A 27,589-nucleotide genomic window follows, 5' to 3' on the forward strand; every position below is an offset into this window, starting at 1 on the left:
AATATGAGGATAAATCCTACAACTGTTTAGCAAAGATTAATTCAAGAATTAATTGTGTTGATTAGATGCATTCTGTCTTGGTTGTCATTTCAAAGTAAGGAGAGCTAGTGCAGATAGCCACTGACTAGCTTTGTAGAAAATTCAACAAATAAAACATGCACAAGTGAGCATGCCAGAAATTTGAGAAATATTTGAAGAGACTATAATCAATACGTTATTCTAAAAATAGGAAGATACCTTAGTAAAAAAAATCGGCCACTGGCTGAAAACTAAAGATGTAGAAGTATGCCAATATTTTGTTTTCATGAATTCATACAGGTTCAGACTTTCTGGGAATTTTTCAACAGAATGGATGCAATGGCTAAATCTCCTATGTTGTCAGGTAGATAGATAATCATTTTGGTATTCCATAATAACCTTTAACCTTTACTTTCTAATGAAGCAGAAGTAACTGCTGTAATATTTAAAGATTATTTCAGTATGTTATACAAATGTTTGCATGAAGTATTTTGTGTTGTTTAGTTATTACTATATATATAAAAAACAATTACTAAAACTTTTGCTTGTCTTTGTTCCAGAATCTTACGAACATTAATCTACATGATGTACCTCATTCACCTGAATGCCTGTGGTTATTATGCCATGTCTGTGTGGGAGGGAATTGGTTCCAATGATTGGGTGTTTCAAGGGGAAGGAAATGCGTACGTAACCAACAGCATGTTGATAGAACTAACTTCTTAAAATTAAACATTATGATATTTAAATGGTTTGAGAATAGTCTAATGCATGATTTTTGTTTTTTTTTTTACTTTAAAATTATATAAGAATGATAATTTTGTAGAGCGTAAGGTGATGATGAATTACTGAATAATTTACGAGAAGAAGATAAAATATTTATAAAATGGACGTAAGCATGCTGCTTTCATTTACCATTACAACTTTCAAGTTTTACAGTACTTCAAGTTGAGAGAATATTTGAGGAAAGAAAATATATGAGAAAAGAATTTATAAAAAATCTAGAATAAATAAACATGTTTTAGAACTGCAATTATAAGAGTGAAAGACTTTTTATTCTGTTCTGTTCTGGAGTACTAGTACTTTATTTGGGTTTTTCTATTCTGTAAATTTATTGCAGCATTAGAGAAATTCAAAGAATGTAATTGCATGAGGCCTAAGTTGATAGGCCCATCATAACAAATAATAACATGTTCCACTAAGGGACATGGAATAAGACTTTCCAGGGGAACTCACTAATGCTGTACATTTTTGGTGTTCAGTGTTTTACAGATATATTCCAACTTTTCAGGAAAAAAAAGTTGCACTGACATAAAAAAGTCTGGGAATCTTGTATTTATTAATTATCAAACTATATATGTTACAGTTATTGTGGTACCATTAAAGAAAGAAAAAAAGCCTTAGAATGTATTGAACTAATTAGGATATTATCAACTACTGCAAAAATATAACTTCATGTTTCCAGGTATATCCGTTGCATGTATTTTGCTACCAAAACAGCGACATCTATTGGAAAAAATCCAAAACCTAAAAATGAATATGAATACATCTTTATGACAGTCAGTTGGCTTACTGGTGTTTTTATATTTGCTTTCTTGATTGGTCAGGTAAATTTTTATACTTTATAGTATTTTTAAAGTTTAGTGTCCAGTCACTGTCAAAAATATATTTCTATTGAGTCAGGCAGGGAAATTTTTTGTTTCACTTATTTATATAGACAGACCAATTTCAGATGTGTTATTCTTAGTAGATTGGACACAGTTTCTAGGAAAAGAATGGTTTCAGTTGGTCCAATACAAATTCATAACATGTTAACATGATCTTCTGCATTCAAATAATTTTGCTAATTGAATAAAAAAGCTGAGAAGAATATTGTTTATTTGACACAATATTGTGAGGGTGTGTGAAAAATATTGTTAATTTCAGACATTATTAGAAGAGAAATTGTGAAAATGTTTTAAGTTTAAGGTATTTTAAGGAGTGTGTGAAAAAGTTTGAAACTGTCTAGTCAGAACAATGGACTTGGACTCTAGTTTTTAAATAAGTTTCATGTATTTGACTAAATCTTTTAGGGAAGTTTTGTGTATGTAAAATCCAGGAAGTATTTTTGTATGGTTCCAGATTCGGGATATTGTTGCCACAGCCACACAGAACACCACTCAGTATCATCAGGTGATGGATCAAATGGTTCGATACATGAGACACTTAAACCTACCTGAGAACCTTCAGTACAGGGTTAGACTGTGGTTAAATCACACATGGGAACAACAGAAAACATTGCGTAAGCTACTGTGTAATATCTTTTGCCATATAATATTGGTGTAATAGTTTTAACTCTTTATTAATTCATCTCTTATTTCCCACCCTAAATATTTTTCATGGTTTTAAAATTCTGAAGTTTTGGTGGTTAATCATTAGGAAAATGGATTTTGCTTTAATATTTGTGTTTCTTCTTTTAACTTGTAGATGTATAAATCATAAATGTGAGCTATATAATTTAATTTATCACTATCTTTATTCCAAGATATTTAAATTGCATAAATATTTAAAATAGGTTTTCCAAGAATACTTTTGCTGATTTGATATTTCTTCCAACTGTATAAAATTAATATAAATTATGGTTTTGATACTTTATTAATATAGATATTTGCTGAAGAGAAATTTAACATTAGTAAAAACTAAAATATTTGTAATATCTTTTCAGGCACCAAGTATTAATATTTTTGCTGTTTAAGGTCATAAAAACTATTTCTCTCATCAGAAACAAACTGGTCATCAAGCCTGATTTTGAACATGAAAATGACACTGTTTTTTTTTATCTCTGCAATAAACATTATGAGTTCAATTATTTTATAATATTATCTATGTAAAGAATGTGTGTGTGTTTTTTTTATAGCAAAGCCACAAAGGGCTATCTGCTCAGCCTACCGAAGGAGAATCGAACCCCTGATTTTAGCGTTGTAAATCCGGAGACATATCGCTGTACTAGCGGGGGGCCTATGTAAAGAAAGGCATGTATGCAAATTATTGGGGCAAGTATGCTTGTGTGTGCATGTTTGTGTACATATTAAGAATTGCATGAACTTTTGTCCATTTCAGATGAAAGCAAAATTTTGGATTCTTTACCCATGAAGATGAAAACAGATGTGGCTATCAATGTCCATTACAATACTTTAGTTAAGGTTCAACTTTTTAAGGTAAGCAAGTTAATGTTTTTTAACAAAACCACTATTTTTCTTCCTCAAATGTTTTGAGGAAATATTATATGTTTTTTTTATATACAGTTTTACATCACACAAACACCACCTGGGGTTAATCTTCAATTTACTGGTGTGCCCACACAAACTCTGAAGTGTACGGGAGCCCATGTCAAATAGAGGTGCACAGAATTATAGAAATCAGATATGAAGGAGTCCATGTGGGTTATTCAAACCATTTGCTCTTCAGTGCTTCAAAGCTGTATTTTTCACACATGATATACTTAAAATGTATTAAATTTTGTGTGTGTGTTGAAGTAATTATGGAACCACACACAGGAATCACAAACAAGTAATAGCAACTAGATTATGAATTAATTAATGGTACAAGACTTTATCACAGAAAATACAAAAGCAATTTTAATGAAAAAAGACCTTTGCTTTACTTAGTATTAAACATTTTTATTCATGGTCTCATACAGTTGTTCATGAAACATTGTACTAAAAGCCCTATATTTTGTCCCACACAATTTATTCAAGTTGTTTCAACACCTTTTGACTTTCTCAGTTTTTGTATAGAAACTTCTGCATCCTTAAGAATGTTCACATTGGAGGATTGTGCAGGCTAAGCCATAGTTGTGGGTGTTTTGCAATTATGACAGATAAGAACTTGCCTATACTTTCCAGCTGTCAGGGTGTTATCAATTTAGTATAGATCGCCAATATTGTTGATCAAGTCCCTAACTTGTACCAGCACCTCATCAAGCTTCACTTTAGATGGTTTATGTGGACTACATTACGGTTCAACTGTTTGGCTGAGGCAGAATAGTCATTGTTCGTTGACAATTTAACCTTGGATTCACCCATAAGGAACACCCACCTCCAGGCATGTGACCCATTTCAACATCTGTGCTTTGTTATTTCGACAACAGCAGTTTTTGAGAAGCTACACGTCTACAGGGACTACTTTGTGCTAATGAGTGCCTAACTGTTCTGGAGGTTATATTCACACCAGTATTTACTGCATCATTGTTGGCAAGATTTTTACCAAACATGCCATGAAATATTTACCATTACATTTGGAATCTTGGTTTTCTACCTTGATTGTTTCATTCTGTGCTCTTTAGAGTTTTGCATACAGTTACTGAAATATGGCATTCTTGCTACAATGTTTTATATGGAATATACCTTGATCAGCAGAAACATTAAATTTCTACATTCTTTTCTTTCAAGTGATATTTCAATCTCAGGTCATAAATGTTACTACTGAGCATACTATTACTGACTGTACTATTGTACGCTTTAAACTGGTGTGGCATTGTTTGATTAATTGGATGATATTCAATCACTGTATAAACTATCCATAGGTAATTGGACTCTTTTCACACATTCCCATATTTTTTACCTTTTACACCCTTTTTTCCCATATTTCCAATAATATTTCAATATTGTAAAAAAATAAATAAATATATTATTTACTTATTTATTTTGTTGTTGGTTTTAGGAATTTTTTGAGATGGATATTTTAAAGTTTTTCAATGTTGAACTGTATAATTACAATTAATTTATCTTTACCCATTTGAATGGCTCCCTCTGTGACCAACTAAAAATAAAAAAAGGAGATTCTAAGTTATTCCATGTGTTTGCAATTTCTAAAGGTTTTTACTTGACAAATATTATATTGCATTTTTTCTGTATAATTATACTGTAATATATTTGTAAAGTCTATGCCTTGTAAAGCATGTAATTAAACCACAATTAAGAAAGTCTTCGATGCTTTTTGAAGGTTGATTTTCCTTCTTCATAAATAAGCTCTATTGAGGAAGTAGGATGTTCCTTCATCAGGAAAAAGTCTGGGAACAAAGGTTGATCGCCCTTCATGAGAAGTAACTTTGAGGAACGAAAGCTATAAGTTCTTTTAATCATGATTAAAACCTGAGATTTTCTACATGTACAGAGTTAAAAGTGGAATAATGTTATCTTAATTAACAACTTGAAGACTGTTTGATTTGCTTGAAGCTTTATGGAAGTATTTTAATGTAATGTTGCATGTCGTGAAACAAACCATATGATCAAAGAAACATTTTCTTTGTTAATAAAGGTAGGATAAACTTCATATTTAAGAAATCTGACTGACATTAATACAAGAAATATTATGCATATTGAGCTTAAGTTGAGTAAAAATTGTAATTTTCTGTTTAAAAATGACCAAACAAGAAGTTACATTTTTCATTGGTAGCTGTTACAATTAATTATAAGAACTAATTTCAGTACCTCTGTTAAATAAAAACATTTACAAATAATGTTTTGTGAAACTTGTACTTATTTAAAACAATTCATTGATGATTTGCTTGTGTCATTCATGTTAGTCCTAAAGTTACTCACAGTAGGAACTTTAAACATGTTGAACTATAGTACATTTCTGTAGTTTTGTTTTTGATTTTTGTAAGTTGTTTTCCGACAGGACTGTGATAAAGCTCTTTTGAGAGACCTAGTTTTGAAATTACAACCAGTTTTATTTCTTCCAGGAGACAACATTTGTAGAAAGGTAAGAAATTATGCTGTGACTTCATAGTTAACTTCCTGCATAAATAATGATTTTATGTACTTCACACAAATTGTGAAAATAGCCAAATACCAGTTTTCTTTTTTCACTTATTGGGTAAATTTTATCTCACAAAAGAGGTCTAAAATTATCAAAACATATCATTCAGAAAATACAATTATTACAAGTTTTAAAATATTCACAGTTTAATATTCCTTCTGTAATGTTTGTAGATAATTTTATTAATTCAAGATTTGTTTATTAACTTTGGTAATCATTCTACAAAGGTATATTTATTATTGTCAGTATATATTTACTGATATTGTTTCATATATACATCTGCATGTGCAAATATATCAGAATGTATGTAATCCTAGATGATGTTTCTTGGTGCCATTAAACACCAAAATACCACAGAAAGATTAGAAAAGATAACATTGGTTAAATAATGTCATAGAAGCACATTTGCAGGTTAACTCACACATAGCAGACAATAACACGCAACTAATGAGAACAGATTACATGAAAATAATTAGTTGTAGTAATGAAAACATGATATCAAACTAACTCCCTGTAGTAATGAGAACAGGTGACCAAGAACTAACTCCATGAAGTATTGAGAACAGGTGACATAGAACTAACTCCCTTTAGTAATGAAAACAGGTGACACAGAATTAACTCCCTATAATAATGAGAAAAGATGACATAGAACAACTAAGAGTCCCTGTAGTAAGAAGAACAGATGACACAGAACTACTAAGAGTCCCTGTAGCAATGAGAAGAGATGATATAGAACTACTAAGAGTCCCTATAGTAATGAGAAGAAATGACATAGAACTACTAAGAGTCCTTGTAGTAATGAGAAGAAATGACATAGAACTACTAAGAGTCCTTGTAGTAATGAGAAGAGATGACATAGAACTACTAAGAGTCCCTGTAGTAATAAGAAGTGATGACATAGAACTACTAAGAGTCCCTATAGTAATGAAAACAGGTGACACAGAATTAACTCCCTATAATAATGAGAAAAGATGACATAGAACAACTAAGAGTCCCTGTAGTAAGAAGAACAGATGACATAGAACTACTAAGAGTCCCTGTGGTAATGAGAACAGGTGACATAGAACTAACTCCCTTTAGTAATTAGAACAGATGACATAGAACTAGTAAGAGTCCTTGTCGTAATCAGAACAAGTGACTTAGAACTACTAAGAGTCCTTGTCGTAATCAGAACAAGTGACTTAGAACTACTAAGAGTCCCTGTAGTAATGAGAACAGATGACATAGAACTACTAAGAGTCCCTGTGGTAATGAGAACAGGTGACATAGAACTAACTCCCTGTAGTAATGAAAACAGGTGACATAGAACAAACTCCCTGTAGTAATGAGAACAGGTGACATAGAACTAACTCCTTTAGTAATGAAAACAGGTGACATAGAACTAACTCCCTGCAGTAAAGAGAAAAGGTGACATAGAACTAACTTCCTTTAGTAATTAGAACAGGTCACATAGAACTACTAAGAGTCCCTGTAGTAATAAGAACAGATGACATAGAACTATTAAGAGTCCCTGTGGTAATGAGAAAAGATGACATAGAAGTTTAAGAGTCCCTCTGGTAATGAAAACAGGTGACATAGAATTACTAAGAGTGGCTGTAGTAATTAGAACAGATGACATAGAATTACTAAGAGTCCCTGTGGAAATGAGAACTTCTAAGAATTTCTGTGGTAATGAGAATGGCTGGTATAGAATGGACACCCAGTTTATATGAGTATGGCTGTTAGAGAATTCAAATACATAGATGTGATGATAACTGATATAATAGAAAGTGAAGAGTTATATGGAACTATACTGTTATAGATATCAGTCTTGTACTATAAAAGTGAAACAGTATGAAGGTGTGCTTGGAAAGAAAAAGTATTGGAATCTTGTTTGTTATGTAAACCATTATATTAAACAGTCAACAAATTTAAATTTGTATCAATGGTATGCTTCGTGGTACTGGTTTGTCAAAGTGCAAATTGCGTGACCTGTTACAGAGTTACAATTGAAATTTTATTGAAGTACACTACTATTCACATATTTCAGTAAACTCGTAATGCAACAACTTTTATTGTTATCTAAACTTGAAATTTCCCTTGCTGCAAGTTATTGCATTTTGCAGAGTAGTAAACAACTTCCATGAAACAAAGTCCAACAGTAAAATTAAAACAAAAGAGATTCAGTTGAAATAATAAAAATATTTAAATTGAAAATCTGGCAACAAATTATCAATTTAAAGAATAATGTTTATATTCAAATCACTTCAGATTTCTCATCTTTTACTGCACAACTGATAAATTCACTGCAGTTGGTGTTAGTGTAGAAAAAGTAACAGATAAAAGTCCTTCTAAAAAGAATCTGATATTCATTTTGGAAGTTCTAGAGGATAATTCCAAGGAAACAGGAAACTGTAAGATGAAAAGAACTATTTTTATTCTTTTCACAAAAATCACCTTTTATTTGCAAGAATTATGTTACTTACATTTGTGATATACGTTTTTGTATCACTAGTATACCAAGAATCTTTGTACCATACAATATAAGTATACCAATAAGTAAAGAAAATCATTTTTCACATTTTTTTCATTTTAAAGTTGATTGTTGTGTTACAAAATACATTTTTCTGTATTGTTTGGATGGTACAAAATAATCGTGTATAAATATGTTGTTTATCAGGGAGAATTAGGAAAAGAAATGTACATTGTGAACAAGGGGCTGGTACAGGTGATGGGAGGAGAGAAAGGAGATGTAGTCTTGGCTACTTTATCGGAGGGCAGCGTTTTCGGTGAAATCAGGCAAGAGTCTAAAACTATGTTTATTAATTCTTATGCCTAGTTAAGAACACTAAGTAGTATTAATCGATTTTAAGCTAATATATGCAGCATGGCTATAATTAAATAAATACCCTTGAAAATGAAAACTTACTATTTCCATAATGTTATGTAGAGATTAACATAAAAATACAGATATTGCTTGGTTAAAACAACAGAATATACACTAAAATAAAAGGATCCAAGGAATTAACCATATTTCCGTGAGGTTTCATAACTGGATGCTAGGAAGACGAAGTTGGCAAGGAATTACAGGTCACTTGCCAATACCATTGTCTACAGTTTGTTTGTGTTTGGATCAAAGCCACACTGAGCTATCTGCTGTTGGTATTTAGCATTGTAAACATGTAGAGTTGCTTCTGTACCATTGGGGTTCTTGACCACAGTGAATGGGATAATAACGTTGTACCAATCACACTGGGTTAATAAGAGTTTCTCAACTACATGGGCATAAAAAACCAAGAGAACAGATTCTTTGTACTGTGTGAAGAACAATCCACATCAAACACCCAGTACTGTTGCAGGACAGGTGCAAGTGTATTTCAGTACTATCAGAAGTTATCTTTGTAGCAGGGACTACAGTGAAAAATTGGATAAACAAATGCCACTCTGGGCAACACTTATGTCCACAGCAGTGAAATCTCATGTGTTATCACACATGCCTAATTTTGGACAGAAATGTTTTTCTAAATAACCAAAATTTGCACAACAGTAGGTGTATGTAGTTGGTTTAGCAACTGTGCTCCCAAGAACTTTCACTGAACTATCTGTAAACAATACTAGAACACAAACATTTCTGTTCTAGTGTAAGTTGCTGGATAGTGTGAATGTGGAATATTACCAGTGTCCCAGAGCTAGGCCTGTCACAAGATATGAAACTGACTGAACATATTTGGTCCAATCTTCATTGTTTCCTCCAAAAGCATCTGAAACAACTAATTTCCAGAGATACCCTCATCCAAGTTCTTCACACAGAATAGGACAATCACACGTGCCCAGATTTAAGATCTTGTAAGTACAATGTGTAACTGTATTCCTACTTTTAAATATTGCAATAGGTATACCTACTATTATGATACTAGTAATCATATGCCCTTTCTTTCACACTTGCTTATTCGAAAAATGGTGTTCTTTTTAAAATTGAGATCTATTTACTTCAGTGGTGATGCCAAGGGGAGGCTTGGGGGGCTTGAGCCCCACAAAAAATGAGCCAGTCCCCCCTTAGCCTCCAAATATCGTTACCTACATATATTCATAAAATATGGAAAACACAATTGTTGTTGTTACTTAACAATTAACATCAAAGAGACATAGATCTGTAGAACTCAACATCTTCATTAAGACGGAAGTATGTGTCATATGTCCCATAACAACGTACTGAAAGCACAGAAACTCGTGCGTTGTATTGCCATTCTATCTTGAACTTTGACGAAGATTAGACAACCACGTTGATTTCAAGTTACAACAGATCATCATGGATTTTACTTGATAAACCAAAGGTTTCACAGGTATTTACCCATTAATTTCATTTATCTTTTATTGAAAAGTAAAACATAGCATGCATGTATAAGTGTATTGTGTATAGGTCAAAACTATGAAGCATTTAGCCAGTGTCGTGTCCTCTGTGAGATCATTTTGCATTATGTATCAGCCATCCACAATTGTACTGATGATTGTGGCATACACTTAAAATTATGACTTACAATCCAATTAATGTTATACTTATGATCAGATAATAACCTAACATGTTAACTGACCAAATAATATTTCTAAACAATTCTAGAATGAATTTTGAAATTGTCATTGGGCTGTCATCTCTGGTCTCTCAGAAATGAGAACTGAAGCAGCATGGAAAGACTTGGAAGAGTCTGCTGAGGATATATGTAAGAAAGTGGGAATACGCACTGAGACGGTGCATCAAAGTGGACAGCGATCTGCCCCCAGACACCTGGACAAATTCATAATCACATCTAATACTGGCCAAAGAAATGAATCAACACCAGATACCAGAAGACACACCTTCTATGCCATCATAGACAGGATGCTCAACGAGCTGAATAGAAGATTCTCCTCTGTTGCCTGCAGTGTTCTGATGGGTGCAATTGCATTGAACCCCAAACACTCCACATTTCTGGACAAGCAAGCACTCTTAGGAATAGCAGCAAACTATGGTGTAGCAGAGGATGACCTCGCAGTGGAGGTCCACCAGTTGAACCAGCTAATTGCAGTTCAAAATAGCACACCTTTCTGAAATGTGCTTTGGTATTTACATTATCATAGTTTACCATCTATACTTCATATTGATGGCATTTTGGGAAGCCCCTCCACAGTTTACCTCAGCCCCTTCCCAACGAAAATATCCTGGCACCACCACTGATTTACTTATTAACAACCTGTGTGTATATCTTACACTTATAACAGCCTGTGTGTATATCTTACAATAATACTTATTAACAGCCTGTGTGTATATCTTACAATAATTACTCCCTTGCTAGCATTGATAGAAAATAATCCATTCATAAACTATAAAAGTTTATTGAATGTGTATATATTGTGATATGCTTCTTTGCTGGAGATGCCAATGTTCTATACCCTCTATTGATGTAGCTTTATAAAGACCATTCTTTTGTTCCAATTTATCATCAGGATAATTTTAGTTCTGATGAAGCTATTGTTTCATCTGGGAAAAATTTCAGCCTGAAGTGTAAACATTAATTATTCTTCATATACACTTAAGCAATGGGTCTTTGTTGTGAAACATATTTATTATCTATTTTATACAAGTAATGGGTCTTTCTCAAGTACTTATAAAACATTTCTGGCTTAATCAATGATGTTATAAATTTGTGAATGATATTAACTTTTGATAGCCATTATCAAGCAGGTGGCAAAACTGCCTGTGTAGGGATGGTTTGGATTGTTCAAGAAAGTGATTTTTAAATATATTCTCAACAGGTCATTGGAACTTTACAATACTATACAGTGTTACCTTTTATAACGATACCTTTGTAATGACTGAGTCACAAGTTCTGGTGATGTGTTTCAATATTATAGTAAATAATTTTAATTTATTGTTCTTCTTTTATATTACATGATAACTGAGTGACCAAAACAGTGATGTTAACTAGTTTCACTAAAGTGACTTAGTTTCAAGTAAAGTATATGCTTTTATAAGTACTATTCACTAGTTGTAATCTTTTTTAAAAAATCATATTTCTAGTATAAACGATGTTATCATCACCCCTTGAAAATGGCTTTCTTAGATAATTATTTGGCATTTCTTTAAAGAGCTTATGTCCTGACAAAACAGGAATTACCAGCTGATAATAGATGAACAATAAATATTACAGTTGAAACCTCATTGTATTTAGAACTTGGTTATAAACATAGTATTTGTATGTTTGTTAAAATACTGTATTAAGAACAAGCAAATAAGTAAAGAAAAGCTTTTCACAACAGGAAGTGAATGTAGAAATGACTAATATCAAGATAGCAAAGATGGCATTTACATCATTACTATATAACAGCGCAGGCACTCAATGTAGTTGCATTAACAGAGAGAAATAGGATAAACCCGGCTGTGGCTGATTATAAATATTTATTGCTATATGTTACTTCCTGCTGGTATTATTATGCAGAGATAATGTACATGTAATATCCCTATCGTCTTGTTTGCATAGTTTTTAATGTGATATTAGTCAACCCTAGATTTACCTCCTTTTTTTGAAAAGCTTTTTCTTTACTTGTAAATTGTAGAAATAAGTGACTCCAAAAGTTAATTAACCATGCATTTATATACATTTAATCATTCTACTGTGTTGTAGCCTTTTAGGTATTCCAGGATGTAATCGGAGAACAGCAGATGTGCGCTCTAAGGGTTTTTCCAATTTGTTTGTTCTGGGAAAGGCAGATTTGTGGGATGCTTTAGAACACTATCCAGATGCCCAAGCTATATTGAAGAAGAAAGCCCAGTAAGAACTAATATATATTTTTATTTATAAAGCTTATAGTGTTATATTGTTAAAAAATATTTTAACATTTGTTAATAACATAAACCATATTATATCTATGGCTATTATAAAGTGTGAAGTAATTCATTCAAAAGTTTTCTTACAGGACATTAATTAAACAGAATGAAGACAGAGAGAAATCAGCTAGTGGCAGCAGGAAGAAGATAGAAGCAGAAACAATTATCAGGGATTCCTCTCGTACACCCACACCTCGTCTCTTGAAAACTGTTCTAGAGGTAAAACATCCAATACCTCGACTTAGTTATCTCTTTATATTACAGGTCTTAATAGTAGAGAGCAAACAACACAAATTGCTGTATACAATAACAAATGTTCAATACAGAAGACTAAGTTTATACCATATTTCATCCCACTCCAGGCTTGTATCATATGTTCATCTATTTTTACATTGGTTCTAAAATGAAAGTCCTTTTATGTTTCACATCTACTTTAAATGAAACAAAAACACAATAGGTAAAACAAATACCTGTTTATGGTGAACAACAGTCGATTTTAATTGTTGAAATATAAAATTATGAAACAGAAAAATTACTCTCATAAACACCAAAAATACTGAACTGCTTTAGATAATGATGAATTCTGGTGGGCTTTAAATTAATGAATTACAAGTACAGGGTAACCCAAAACATTACTCGTTTACCAACAGCTTCATTCAACAGGAGTTGAAGTTTAAAGATGAACAACAGAATGATAGCAGCAATAACAAACAATTGAGATGTGTACAGCAATAAACATTTAATCATTTCATATTCCATCTTGAATAAGATATGTTAAACATGATAAATTATTAGGTACAACAATTTATAAATTTAAACATTTTATGAAATTAATTAAAATACAGAATAAAAGAATAAAGTGAATTAAAAAATAAAGAATACGATAATAAAACAATGTTGTCCAAGTGTTCAGAACAGACTAACTGTAGAAGTTGCATTATTATTTAAAGGTGGGAGTTCGTTTATATCGGATAAACCTTCTTTAATTAAAAGTAACTGAAGGCTGTAAATAGCATTTTTTTATTTTTATTTTCTATCACAAAACAAGAACCAAGGAATCTTAGCTACAGAAGTTATTTTTGGAAAGTTTCTCAGTCTTATATTTTTAGTCTTATCAGAAATTTTTATTGGAAGACACAAAAAGAAAACATAATCAATAACTTACTCCAGGTGTTACAGCATTTTTACCTCTCTTCACTGTCACTTCGAAATCGAGTATGACCAAAAGTCAAACTTTATAAATTGTGGTTTTGATACCACAGAAACAGGTCATATGATGTACAAGATTTCATTGGTGTGACAGAGGCACCATTTGTAGTCCAAAGATTCGTACACAGTCTTAACAGAATGAGGAGAAATATTTCCACGTAAGACATAAATCACAGAAAAGGACTTGCTGAGTTTTGATATGAGAATGATTGTATTCTGAACTTATTGTAAGTCCTTCACCTTTCTAATGTTGTAGTTTTTCTCTCCAGTGGAAAAAAAATAAAAAAATGACCATCACAAGAATGAGTGAAATATAAATTGACCATCACAAGAATGAGTGAAATACAAAAGTAATTTCTCATATGCTGTTTTCATTGTGCTTGTACTTAATATCAGTACAATTACTGACTCCTACTTTTCATTACCGATTCATTGTGGTTTTCAAATAAACTTTGATGAGCTCATCCACAGATGATACATTAAAATCTAGCTTTTTGAATGTTATGATAAACTGAAGCAAGAAAGATCCTATTAAACCATTTTTCCATACTTTCTCAAAACATAATAATAAAGAGTAACAATTTGATTTGTAAAATCTTTTACCATGGTTGCTTGTAACTTAACTTTAAGAGATACTGGTAAGTTTCAAAGATAATAAGGAACAATTTGTAATGTCTTATGAATAAGTGAGGATACAGTTTTTATATTCTAGTGTGTACTGATATAATCACATTTTTAATAAGCAGTCTATGGATATCAGGTGAGTTAAAGCTAATAATATTCAGAAGAAAAATTCTAAATCGATCTAAACATGATCATTTTAGAAATAAATTTATATTATTTATAATTTGTTGACAATATTTGCAGAAAGAGTTGGTAGCAATTGAAATTTGTATTTTGCTCTTAATTATTTTTATTATTATTAAAAAGTTGTTTATCTGGGTTTAGTAACCACGTACTCTGCGATGTGTCTTCTGAATAATACATTAGTCTCAGAGTACGTATTGCTTGCTTACTTATGTCAATTCCTGTTGTGCATCTATCCAGGTGGTTCCCCCAGATTCCATGTGTGCTCAGCTGTTTAGAAAGAAAGGGTCTTCTGCCCCAGTACTAACTGGAGAAAGAAGTCAAAATAATTTAGTCCCCTCTCCCCGGCTTCGGGCAAGCAGCGTGAGTGGAGCTGTCGTGGAAGGAGTTTGTTATTCATCCTTGAACACAAAACAGAATGAATTTCTTTACTTTGAAAAGCCATTATTATATCAAAAAGAAGATAAAGTATCTTCTGAGAACTTTCTGAACAAGACATCAGAAAATAGTGCAACTGAAGCAACTAAGGAAGTAGTACCAACACTTCCTCACAAATCACCTACTCCATCACAAGTGATGAAACACTTAGAAACTGAAGCAACTAAGGAAGTGGTACCAACACTTCCTCACAAATCACCTACTCCATCACAAGTGATGAAACACTTAGAAACTGAAGCAACTAAGGAAGTGGTACCAACACTTCCTCACAAATCACCTTCTCCATCACAAGTGATGAAACACTTAGAAACTGAAGCAACTAAGGAAGTGATACCAACACTTCCTCACAAATCACCTTCTCCATCACAAGTGATGAAAAACTTAGACACTGAAGAGAGAGTGATGTGTGAAAGACTGTGTTTCCATGAAAATCTAATAAAATCATCAGTTGTCTTATTGGATGAATTGCTTACAATGGGAGAATCACCTACGGGTTCTGATTTAAACAATGAACTTCCTCACATACCAACAGGTCGGTTGGAGGCAAACTCACATCTGAAGACTGAAGAAAAATTGGTGAGGGAAGAGGTGTGTTCCCATGGTAACTTTATAACATCCTCAGTCACACCAGTAGATGAACCACCTAATAACAGATGTAGCAGTTCTAATGCCACATCAGTTTCTGAGCAGTACAACGTACAAGAGGATGATTTTTGTTTTTCTCCAAGTAGCTTAAGTACAAACAGCTTTCTAAGCTATAATAATCTAGGTTTTATTCCACTGGATATTTCTTTGAGTCAGAGTTCAAGTTTTTCAAGTGACGAAACTGAGTGTTAAGCTGTGTCAAAGTTCAGGAAAGGTAAAATTGTATTTGTTTGTTAGATATTTGTGCTAGTCAATAGATTCTATTATTAAAATGATCTTATCAGAAGTATGGAAGGTCACAATTTCTCAGGATGTGCACAAAAGCCCTTGTACATGAAATATTGTTAGGTAATTTACAAAAACTATGTTGAAAGTTCAAAACTTAACTATAGCCGGCTGTTACCATTTAAGTAGAAATCTCAATTTGAAAAAAAAGTAAAGTGTTACGGTAAGGGCATCATCCCCCCCCCCTCCAAAAGTCTGATTATTTACACTCAACTGCATTAGCATATAAAGAGTTAACATTGAGTAAAAATAACCCTATATATATATATATATATGAATCTATAAACTGTAAATAATAGAATAAAACAAAAAAGGAAAGAAGAGTTTGATTACAGGCTCACTTAGCTGAAAACTACAGGCTCCTAAACTTCTATTAAAATAACTACCAAATTATTGTGGTCTAGTTAACTATCCTATGCATCTCCATATTCCTCTGTGGTAGTTAAAACACTGTATGCAGTTTAAATAGATAAATGCTTTTCAACATGTAGCGAAAAAAGCGCATTGAAAGAATATGGTCTGTTCATATAGGTAACTCCTGCTATTATTACCAAATACCAGTAATAATGGTAGTTCTGTATGATCTGATCTACCATAAATCAACTTGTTTTTAGGTATGTAGAGATGGAGATGTTAAAATTTCATAAACAACATTTTCCAACAGTAAGTGTGGTCTACGTTCATATTTACAATAAGGACTGTGTTTATTTGGTAATCTAGAACTAAGAATAAATTACTGTCTTAAGTGCATTAATATGTTCTACACTCAGTTAACTACAAAATATTTTTAATGAATAATGTCAAAAAATTAAGCACTGCTAACTGGCTGTTAAATTCTGCATGTTATTTTTATCTAAAAAATACCATGAGATTTGCTCTGATGTGTTAAATATTGTTATTAGTTACTTTTAAGAATAGCACTAACTAGAATGCACTAAATGAATCATAAGTGAGTAATGTAACAATTCAGACACAGTACTATCCAGTTGTGATTTATGGAAATAAATGGAACATTAGTTGGAAAAACACAAATGTGATAATGAGAAATGTTGCTGTTCTAAACTGAAAAGATAATTTTTTATTAAATTTCTGATTACTAATGGCATACTAGTTCATGTTCAGCTTGTGTGAAGAAGTGTAATATATATGAAAGACATTGAACTTATTGGTGTTTGATTTGCTGGACTGGTACTAGTATGAAGAACTTTGCTTTCTTTATTGTAGTTACACAGTTTCAACATTTTGAAAAATGTAACATTGAGAGCATATATATATATGTATTTAATACATCCCATTGCTGATTAAGATAATCCAAAAATGACAATGTGAAACTGCTTTTTAAAGATTAGGAAGATATTGTCAACATATCTCATAAATTGGAGGTTTGTACCAAGCTAGATAGTTCTCTTAATTTAGCCAAACTGGAAACTAGATTTTATCATAGTTCCATTAATCTGATTATTAAACAAACTTAACTCTGTGGTAGAAAAGTAACATGTGACATATTTACTTGTTCGTTTTATAAACAAGGTCACACGTTTTGTTAAGTGTAATGTGATGTCAAAACTTCCAGAAAAAAAACTGTCAAATGTAAAATCTTTCAGAAATAAAGCAAATTCAATATTATCCTTAACTGTGTAATAATTTGTTTTTTAAATCTTTGAGAAAAGAAAAATTTACTCTTTACCTTGTCATCGAACCTATTAAAAAAAAATAGTTACTCAACGTGGGTATAGATAAATGTTTTTATAATCGAATATGAAATATTTTCAATTATGTCTTACGAGTTTTATCATTTGCAAACATGGTATGTGGGTTGCAATTTTAAGGACCAAACAGTTAGGCAGCGAGTAAAGTGTATTGATCTTTACAATACTGTTTAAGTATTAGTTTTGTAAACATCTGTTTATCTGTTTGAAATACCAGGCTACAGTCTCACATGTCTGGTTTTGTTGTAAATCTGGCCATTGCAAACTCCTGTTTTGATATCTGTGGTCCCTCCTCGTTGTTACTTTTTCAAACATACTTTGATCACTCCAGATGTTTAACACTTTTATCATGTTTTAGAGTAAATATACATTTTTCTTTGTAAGTTCATGATTATACAAAAACACCAGAAAAATTTAAATCTTGTGACAGAATTGGGAAGTTAAAACTGAAAATGTGTGGGTATTTTATTATCAAATCATGAATTTCTAGCTACTGTGTTAAATTTATAACAAAACTTGTAGTCTGCTGTATATTCTACTGTGGTATTTAACCTTTGTGAGAAATAAATTCAACATCTGATATTTTTATGGACCTAAGAAATTCAATGAAAATAACATAAAACAGTAAGGCTACTGAATACTACAGCATGGAGGTTAGTGTCATAATTGTTGCAATAAAAAGAAAAACTAAAAAGTAGCTATGTATGCAGAGGTGTTTTGAACAAGTTTAAAAATGTGAAAAATTAACACATTCTGAAAAACATTAGTCCTAATATAGTGCTGAGTAAAGGGGAAGAAATAGATTATTACAATAAATTTTTATTTCATTTATTACATTTACTTTTCAAAGTTACTGTACACTACTGAGAGATAATTTTAACTGTACAACAAAATATCTTAATTCACTTTACTCTTGCTGCTTCTTCCTAACTTCTTGCTCCAACACGACTGGTTCACCAAGCAACCATGAAGTATTCTATTACAGAATTTTTTCATGTGGTAAAACAAAGATATTACATTAAACTTGAGAACCAACTGCACATAAACTGTCAGCTAATTTAAGGATATTACATACTATTTGACAAGAGAAAGCTTTAAAAAAAAAAACAAGTAACCAAAATCAATGTCTATAATAACAGCTTCTGGTAAATAAATGTTAAATTGTTTTCTACATTTGTATTCAATTTTGAAACTAAGAAATTATTGTTTTAATATAACCCTGAATTTGGAGTTGCAAAGTTAAAAACCAACAACTGCATGGCTAGATGGGTAAAAGCACTATGTAATGTTTTTGTGAATATTTGTAATAAAAAGTACCAATCAAACACCAAATAAGATTCTACTTTTAGCTCTAACTGAACTACAGTAGAAAGCATACACAAGGTACAGGGTAGTTCATTGAATAAAGGCTTAACTACTGTTAGGCCTAACTGAAGTGGACTTGTAGATTTGTGTCTGCATTAGAATTTTTGTCTTACTTTGAAATAAAAAATTCTCATACACCAGCTTTAATACATGAGGGTTGTTTACTTCCTGTTAAATTAGTTACCTGGAAATATAACAGGTGACAGTTTAGGCCTATGATTCTGTATGTTAAAGTAATGCTGCAATAAAGATACTAATGCCACTTGAAATGTTTTGTGAATCTCCATTATAAAAGAACTACAGCCACTGAAATAGTTTCATTACAAGAAATATTTATAGATATATAAATAACACATAAAATAACTTCATCTTTTAAAGAGAATATTAAAGGTAATGTTTTACCTGTTATTCTTTGCTGCATTTCATTCAAAACTACTTAATTATGAAAAGATAAATCAGAGGAAAGGCTGCTAGTCAACAACAACAACTCGTGGAATACTTTATTTGTGTAATGGAATTTAAATATCATTTTTGCAACAAACTGATGGCTCAAAAGTGCACAACATTTAATTTTTTTCTCTTTTGCAGTAATGGGTCACAAACCTCCATTACGACAATATCTAGGACTACACCTACAATTTGAGATACTTTTGGTTCTTATCTTGTGTTACTCATTTAGAAATAAATCTTAGGCTTACCAGTTTTCTTGCTCTGTCAGCTAATAAGTCAAATACAAAAGAGTTCAACTGCAAAAACAAAAATAAACATTAAGGTATAGTATTTGTTACATTGTATTCTTTTTCCAACAAAATTACCTCATAGATAAAGTAATATATAAGCATTGTAAGTTATATGTAAATGAAATTATTCTAAACAATTACCTTCATTAGTAAATATACCAATAACAGGTTCAGTAGATTTACTTTCCTTTATTTTTCTCTTTCAAAACTTCCCAGACAACAACCGGAAAAAAATCTAAAGTGAAGTTATTATATGTGATAGCCTATATAAATACTTGGATTATAAAAACAGCCTTGAATTTGTAAACAATACACACTTCTATGTCATCTGCCTGCATCCTTCTCTTCTACCACTTATGCTTTGCACATAACAGAATACAATTTTCCTGCTGTGGCTGTTTTTACCGTTTACAGAAACCGTATAATCTCTAATCGTATTTTTAATGAACTAAGTTTCTCAGATGTTTATAAGCCTTAATAATTTACACAACTCTATATTTGCAAATAATTGGTAGTTCATTATACAGCAGTAGGCATTATTCAGTATATTCTAAACACATACAGTAATGTACTCTGTAAAGAGTGAAAACCAAAGCAAATTAGTTATTGAAGGAAAAATAAAAGCATCTATTTTACAAAACTAAGTCTTCACCACACTTTCCCCTTCCTCCTCCTTCCAAAAAATAAATAAATGGTAGGGCAGAAACAAAACTTACTGGTAACTGTGACGGCAAGGCCACCCCCTGAAATCTATACAAAATACCTTCTTCTGTTGCTAAAGGATGAGCCTAAAGTTAGATAAAGAAGAAGATCCTTATCAAAGTGGAAATGAAGACAGCTAATATTTTCATCACAGTTCTGACACAATATATAGAACTCTTAATCACTTACAATTTGCAATTACAGGGTGAAACAAAACTAACTTAATTTGTTTTCTTCAAGAAATTTGTTATTTATGATGAAGTTTGAGTTCTTTTTTATTCTAGAATTTATTAAATTTAAATTTATTAAAACTAAATATTATAATTTTTGAGATTTTGTAAAAGGATTGGAAAACTTATGGACTTACAGCTGTTACTTGAATTTTCCCAAGTTGACTAGTATTTGAAATCATAGGACCCCACTAATATCAATGTGGTCTTGTACTTTCGATACACTGTCACAGAGTTATTTACAGATGAACGTGAAGCTATTGTTGGAATCTGTTCAGTTTTATACCTAAAGTTATATCAAACATCAAAAAATTTATAATAGAATATTTTTAATAGGTACTACAACATAAAATAATCACCTGAGCTTAGTAATCAGTCATTCCAATAAAAGAACAGTTTTAAATATAAATAAATGTTAATGGTTAAGTTATATAAAAATTTATCCATTCGACATGTTTCTTTCACTAATTATTGCCAGTGGTTACATTCAATATTTAAAGCTACAGTAAACTTTACATGCAAAGAAGTCTCAAACATACCCAGCCATTTGGGAATGACACTTCAACCTCTATGTTGAAGGTTTACTGTGTAAATCAACAACACAAAAAAATGTCATTACAAACCTGTTGTCTTCAAACATCTTCAAGGCCACTGACTGGTCTACTTTAAGCCATTCAAATTTGAGGTTTTCTGCTCTCAGTTTCCTTATCATCAAAGACAATGTGTTTAGCTCATCCTGGGAAATACCAAACAAAAACAACTGCAATAAATAGACACTGTGCAACAAGGTGCAAAACTTTTAAATGATTCACACACACACACACAACCTAAAAGATTTATCCCCCTCACTGCTACTATTAGTCCTTTAATTAATATACTCATATTTAATACTTTGCTAGTTCAGCCAGAGAAATTACATATTCATTATATAAGAATCAATATATTTGGTTTTAGATAACTTAGTACTTTAGTAACTTTTTACATTCTATTTTCTTAAAGGAAGACACAAAATACATTACTGTATTATACAGGGTGTTCAGAAAGTCACTGTGCAGTTTTGTCTGTTAATAAATATATAAGTGCACAGTGACTTTGCGAACACCCTGTAGTTCTTTGACAAATTATATGAAAACATTTAACAAAACTTACCTTGTGTATGTATATACCTACACACACACACACATTTTTTCTGCATTTTAAAATATTTAATTTTTTTATAAATAAAGTAAGGTTTAAAGTATTCAACTTGTTTATGAAACTGTTCTATTTTCTTGCTGTTATTATTTAGCCTTACCAACTATTTGTTGCACAAGTTTTAATGATACAAAACAATGTGTTATCTGACCTGCTTCGGAACCCAGTTGCCAAGCTTCAAGTCTACATCGTAGACAAAACTACCCGAACGTACTGCAGAAAAAAAGAAAGAAGAAATTGTTCAAATTTTTTGTTGGTCAAAAACTGATGGTTTTTCATATAAAGCTTAAAACTGTATAAAATATTTCATGAAGATTGTTTGTTTGTTTTTGAATTTCGTGCAAAGCTACATGAGGGCTATCTGCGCTAGCCGTCCCTAATTTAGCAGTGTAAGACTAGAGGGAAGACAGCTGGTCATCAACACCCACTGCCAACTCTTGGGCTATTCTTTTACCAAGGAATAGTGAGATTAACCATCACATTATAACACCACCATGACTGAAAGGGGGAGCATGTTTGGTGTGACAGAGAGTTGAACCTGCAACCCTTGGATTATGAGTTGAGTGCCTCAACCACCTGGCCATGCCAGGCCTTCATGAAAGTAACTCTTCAATAAACACTACCTACTTTTTATTGAAAGTTTTAAAAACCTATTACATGTTTACTTGTGTCATTTTCAGAATCAACTATCAGCAATATAATTCCTTCTATTTTTATAAAACTATTCTCTCTGTGAAATGTATATATATATATATATATAAAACAATCCTGGGTCCAAATATGAGTTCTTTTCACAACTACTGGACTCATGATGTTTGCTGCAAAATGCTGTTAGTAAACGTTCAAAAAATAATCATAATAGCTTTGATTTTTAATTTTTAGCTTTAATGTATATAATTTATAACTTTGGTTACCAAAAATGTAAATAATAAATTCAGTTAAATTTAAAAAAATGGGGTTCCACCTTAAACTTTTAAAAAGAAAACTAAAATATTATAAGGTTTTAGTCACTATCAAACAAAATTAATTATTTTATTTTTGTCATTTTCAGATTACTGACAAATTGCAAGAAGATTTTAGTCTAATGAGATTTACACATCACACTGAAAAATAGTCATATGGTTATACACTTGATTTCACTTACAGATTATGTTCCTGTCAGCAAAATGAATGACAAATACTTCATAAACAGATTCAAGTAAAAAAATAAAATCTGGAATTAATCATATCAACAGTATAATATATGACCGAAGCATACGTATGCTAAGCAGCCTTTAAAGTACTACAAAAGTGGATTTTACTTGCAAGAGAAATAATTTTACTCACTCATGAATAAAGAATTATCCTGGACATGTAATGTGATAGATAACTCACAAAACTTAAAAATATGTATTTGTGAATAACTTAAACACCACTAGCCATGATAGATATTTTAATTAAGACCATTTTTCACTTTTATCCATAACAAAATTAATGAACTTTACCATTAGGTTTTGGCCAACTGTGAAGTTCAACATAAAAGTCATCTCTAAGTGCTTTTTCCAACACAAGTCCAAGTAAAAAACTACAGCTTCTCCAAAATGCCTAAATGAAAAAAAATTGTAAAAAAATTATAACCTAATACTGTTCAATACAGGGCTTGAAACTAAAGAAATTACCTATAGATTTGTTGGTTACCAGAAGAAAAAATTATGGAACTGACTGACTTATTTCTTAATGGTACCTTATTCACTTGAAAAGGATCTTCAGTTTTGAAATGTAAAAAACGAAGAGTGCAATTTTCCTCTAAAGGTCTGTGCATGTCCCATAGCTTTCCATTCACCTCTGCCAGCACAGATTGTTGAGTCAGCATTTCACTGATATCTACAAGGAGCAATGGATTTCAATGATGCCAAAAACTACAATAGAAATATTTTGAAAAACACATTTGCATGAGAAAAATGTTTTCAGTAAAGTGAAATGAATCTGCTGCATATTTTAAAATAACATTGGAGAACAACAAAGTGCCTGTTGGTTCACTTAAGCCTGTTGGTTCACTTAGGCCTCCCCATTCACTAACTATTAGTTTAAAAAATTGCATCTCAAAGTCAGCCCTTACCATTCAAACATTTATCAATACTTTCTTTAAATTTACTGTTTTCACCATTTCTAAAGGCAACCCATTTCAAAGGTCATCTAACCTATTAGAAGAATAATAAAACAGTCTTAGCTGAAGATGACTCCTACCCTCCCAAAACATTTGAGTCACTTATTCATTCTGTTCTCACCATTAAATATGAAAAATAATAAATATTAATCAACCTAAACACATCAAATTTCCTCTGACTCTTATTTTTTCAAGAGAAAACAAATTCAGAGACTTGAACCTGTCCTCATTTTACATTCTTTCCATCCCAGGAATCATCCTAGTAATCCTTCTCTGAATCTCTTCCAATAATTCAGATATCTTTCCCAAGGTAAGAAGCCCAAGACTGAAAACAATATTCCAAATGTGATCTAACCAGTGACCTACACAATAAAATTATAACCTCTTTAGACTGTTCAATATTCTTGTCAATAAAATGTAAAATCCAATAGTCCCACCACTAGCAACAACACACTACTTGGAACAACCTGAGCATTTATCTTCTCTTTTTCTATACCACTGCTAAGATTATTCTAACCAATGTTCATAATTAAAACTGTGATATCTCACATGTATTACTTTCCATTTACTATAAATAAACATCATCTGTCATTTATTCACTCAACTCACCATGTAATATAAATCACTTTTTTAAAGCAGTATGAACCTCACTGCCATCAAAACCCAAGACTATAACATTAGTAAACTTAAGTACTTTATTGGCCTCCAAGGAAACCTCTTAATAAAGAGCTGAGATTCTAGTGACATTAATCCAGTTTATATGTAAAATCAGCTCGTTTGGGTTGAGAAAATCTTTTACATTTAAGCCTGCCCTCTACATTCCAACACTCATTACACAACCCCCTTTCAAACATGTGGTCAGCTTCCAGTCAGTTACCTCTCTCTTTCTTTGTGAACCTGACGATGACCAAAGAAGGTTGAAACGTTGTTCACTCCTCTACGTTAAAAATTTTCTCAACACAAACAAGCCTTTTTTACATATATATTTCTCTACAAGTGGGTTTTCTCGACATCACTGATTAGTCCAGTTTAACTAAACTCCATACATAACAACCCTCTGCTTTCTTCAAACATAAGAACTTTTCTATAGAAAGAACTAAAACATCCTCCACTCTTATAGAAGCCATTATTTCTTATCAACCCTTTTATGTGACATCTTTACAAGTGTTTTCTAAAAATCCAAATATATTAAATACTGCATCTATATAAACAGTGGCTTCCTAAAACAATGTCAAAAGATTATGAAAGTGAGACGTTCCTATAGTGAAATCATGTTTATCCTATGGTGAAATCATGTTTATTATCTGCTTATAATATAGTTTTTTCTCATAGTGATAGTGCTTGATACTTTTCACTAAAATACAGGTCCAGTTTATCTCTCTCTGATTGTGTTCACGTTTACCGATGAGGAGCGAAAATCTACAAAACCAGTATAATCCAATAGCACCCATTGATCAACATACAAATTGAACTGCACCACCGGTTGAGCTTAGATTGCAAAATTAAACAAATTTTAGAATACTAAATTTATTTATTATTTATTACTAGAACTATAATTACCAGGAAAAACTTTTGTCATTTCTCTTGGAAAAAAAGAGGTATCACTTGAGTAATACAGGTGTTCCAGGATATCCTGATTCAAGTGAGAAAATTGCAAGCCTCTACCCCTATCTCAATGAACTATTCTTAAATATATTCTTACATTTTTGTATAAAGAAGCACTAACTTTATCTTGGAATAAATACATGATGTGTGAGTATCATAACAGATTTTTACAAAAGTTATTTTCTTTCAAAGCCTAGATTTTGAACCAGTAAGTTTGGAAAATTTCAAAGATAGCTGAATGTTGATTCTTTATTTTACAATGTTTTAACTTGTCATCCCACACAATCAAAATGGTACATCATACACTTACGTAAAGCACAGTCATAAGGAGATGAAATATTTCTATTCATCATCAAGGAACAATTTTCTGGTGTTCCTTCATAATGAACTTCTATTTTCTCAATTCTACTGATAAGTGCTTGTTGACGTTCCTTTTCTTTGTTAAATATTGCATTTCGTTTTGTTCGAACCTCTGAATTAGTAATGGTTCCAAAACGTCTTGACAAAGTACAATATCCTATGTATATAAAACAAATTATAATTAGTTAAAGGCACTCAAACTGTAGATCAAAATCTAATCCTCATTACAATTTATAACATTTATCAATGTTTTAGAAATTCGGTTAAAAGTGCAGTTACAAAACAAGTTTCTACCAAACATATGTCATACTAAATATAAAAATGGTATTTGTGCAATATATACAGTTAAGAGAAGTAAAACACTAAAATAGTTATACAAAAATAATTTATTGAAAAAGGAACCAATAACTGAAAGTGTTGACACTCTTATGCCACTATCTACTGATGATGTCTGGTTCCTGCTTTAATAAATTATTTATTGTGTAATTATTTTACTGTCATGTTCAGTGTACACTATTGTCATTATCTTAAAAACAGAAAAAATTTTAAAAATTATATAGCTTTACAAAGTACAAGTACGGAAGTAACGTGACGAAATACACAGTCACATATCTCTGCAGTTCAGTTGTACTATACTGTAGTTTATAGTGACGTAAATACAAAATATGGGCATCCCCTGCATAATAAGAAACTGGCCCAATACATTTCCATATAATTGTTGTTACGAATCCAGCTAACTGAACGCTCCCTTTTGGCTTAACTCCCCAAACCAAATAAATTTATACCACTGAACACGATATTAACACTATACTGCCCTTTAGTGGTACAACAGTATATCTCCGGAGTCACATCACGACAAACCAGATTTAGATACCCATGATAGGCAGAAAACGGAAAGCCCATTGTGAAACTATGTCCTTATCATCAAACATCAATATTAACACCTAAAACCACTCTCCTTATCCAAACCAACACAATGTAAATGCTCTTTTAACATGAAAATATATAAACCTCTTACCTGAAAAATATTTATAATTGAAAAATGAATGAACTGTTTTTAGTTTAGAAGCCATTTTAACTGGTAATAAATATAATTGAGACAAAAATAAAACAACAAACAATGACACAAATCAAATGTTAAGTGTATTTCGTTTTCAACCTTACTAAAAATTCGCAGAGCGCAACAATTCCGCCATCTAGCAATTGCTTTCTTCTAATTTTCATATTTTGTGTTTGAGTAATAAATATATATTTGGAATATTAAAATGAAACAATATATTTGAATAGTATTTACGATTTTCGTTACATTGTCACACCCCCTGTTATACATAATACCCAGAATATTAGTATATTGAAAGACAGGGGCGTAGATTCTGGGGGAATGGGGTATACATCCCCCCTTCATTTTAGGTGGAGGGTATGTTGCACACAATCATCCCCCCACAGTTTGGTCTGTTGAATTGTTTTCTTACATCACAGGCCTGCAAATTGTTTGT

The 27,589-nt window shown here is 31.6% G+C and overlaps 2 protein-coding genes across 2 annotated transcripts; one reads left to right on the forward strand and one right to left on the reverse strand.

Annotated features, from left to right (window-relative positions):
* Positions 1-576: 576 nt before the first annotated feature.
* On the forward strand, positions 577-18,557 carry LOC143237051 (cyclic nucleotide-gated channel beta-3-like). Its single transcript, XM_076475881.1, has 9 exons — positions 577-701; positions 1,481-1,622; positions 2,137-2,296; positions 3,115-3,212; positions 5,677-5,760; positions 8,477-8,595; positions 12,456-12,602; positions 12,748-12,877; positions 14,915-18,557. The coding sequence occupies exons 1-9, from the start codon at positions 601-603 to the stop codon at positions 15,947-15,949; spliced, it is 2,016 nt and encodes a 671-aa protein (XP_076331996.1). The 5' UTR covers positions 577-600; the 3' UTR covers positions 15,950-18,557.
* On the reverse strand, positions 18,555-27,287 carry LOC143237052 (large ribosomal subunit protein mL39-like). Its single transcript, XM_076475883.1, is given in 12 exon segments — positions 18,555-18,727; positions 19,815-19,862; positions 20,573-20,644; positions 20,926-20,978; positions 20,981-21,002; positions 21,005-21,074; positions 21,412-21,524; positions 22,134-22,195; positions 23,467-23,566; positions 23,706-23,845; positions 26,044-26,250; positions 27,112-27,287. Coding segments are annotated over 12 exon segments (1,011 nt in total). The 5' UTR covers positions 27,167-27,287; the 3' UTR covers positions 18,555-18,658.
* Between the last annotated feature and the right edge of the window lie 302 nt (positions 27,288-27,589).

The sequence above is a fragment of the Tachypleus tridentatus genome, chromosome 13, assembly GCF_004210375.1.
Source record: "Tachypleus tridentatus isolate NWPU-2018 chromosome 13, ASM421037v1, whole genome shotgun sequence".
Classification (NCBI taxonomy): domain Eukaryota; kingdom Metazoa; phylum Arthropoda; class Merostomata; order Xiphosura; family Limulidae; genus Tachypleus; species Tachypleus tridentatus.

Bases quoted from the DNA above. Each gene is read 5' to 3' on its own strand.
- LOC143237051 (XM_076475881.1), top strand. From the start codon at position 601: ATGATGTACCTCATTCACCTGAATGCCTGTGGTTATTATGCCATGTCT. The intron at 8,596-12,455 runs GCAAGAGTCTAA...ACTGTGTTGTAG, and splicing joins AGCGTTTTCGGTGAAATCAG to CCTTTTAGGTATTCCAGGAT. The intron at 12,878-14,914 runs GTAAAACATCCA...GCATCTATCCAG, and splicing joins TCTTGAAAACTGTTCTAGAG to GTGGTTCCCCCAGATTCCAT.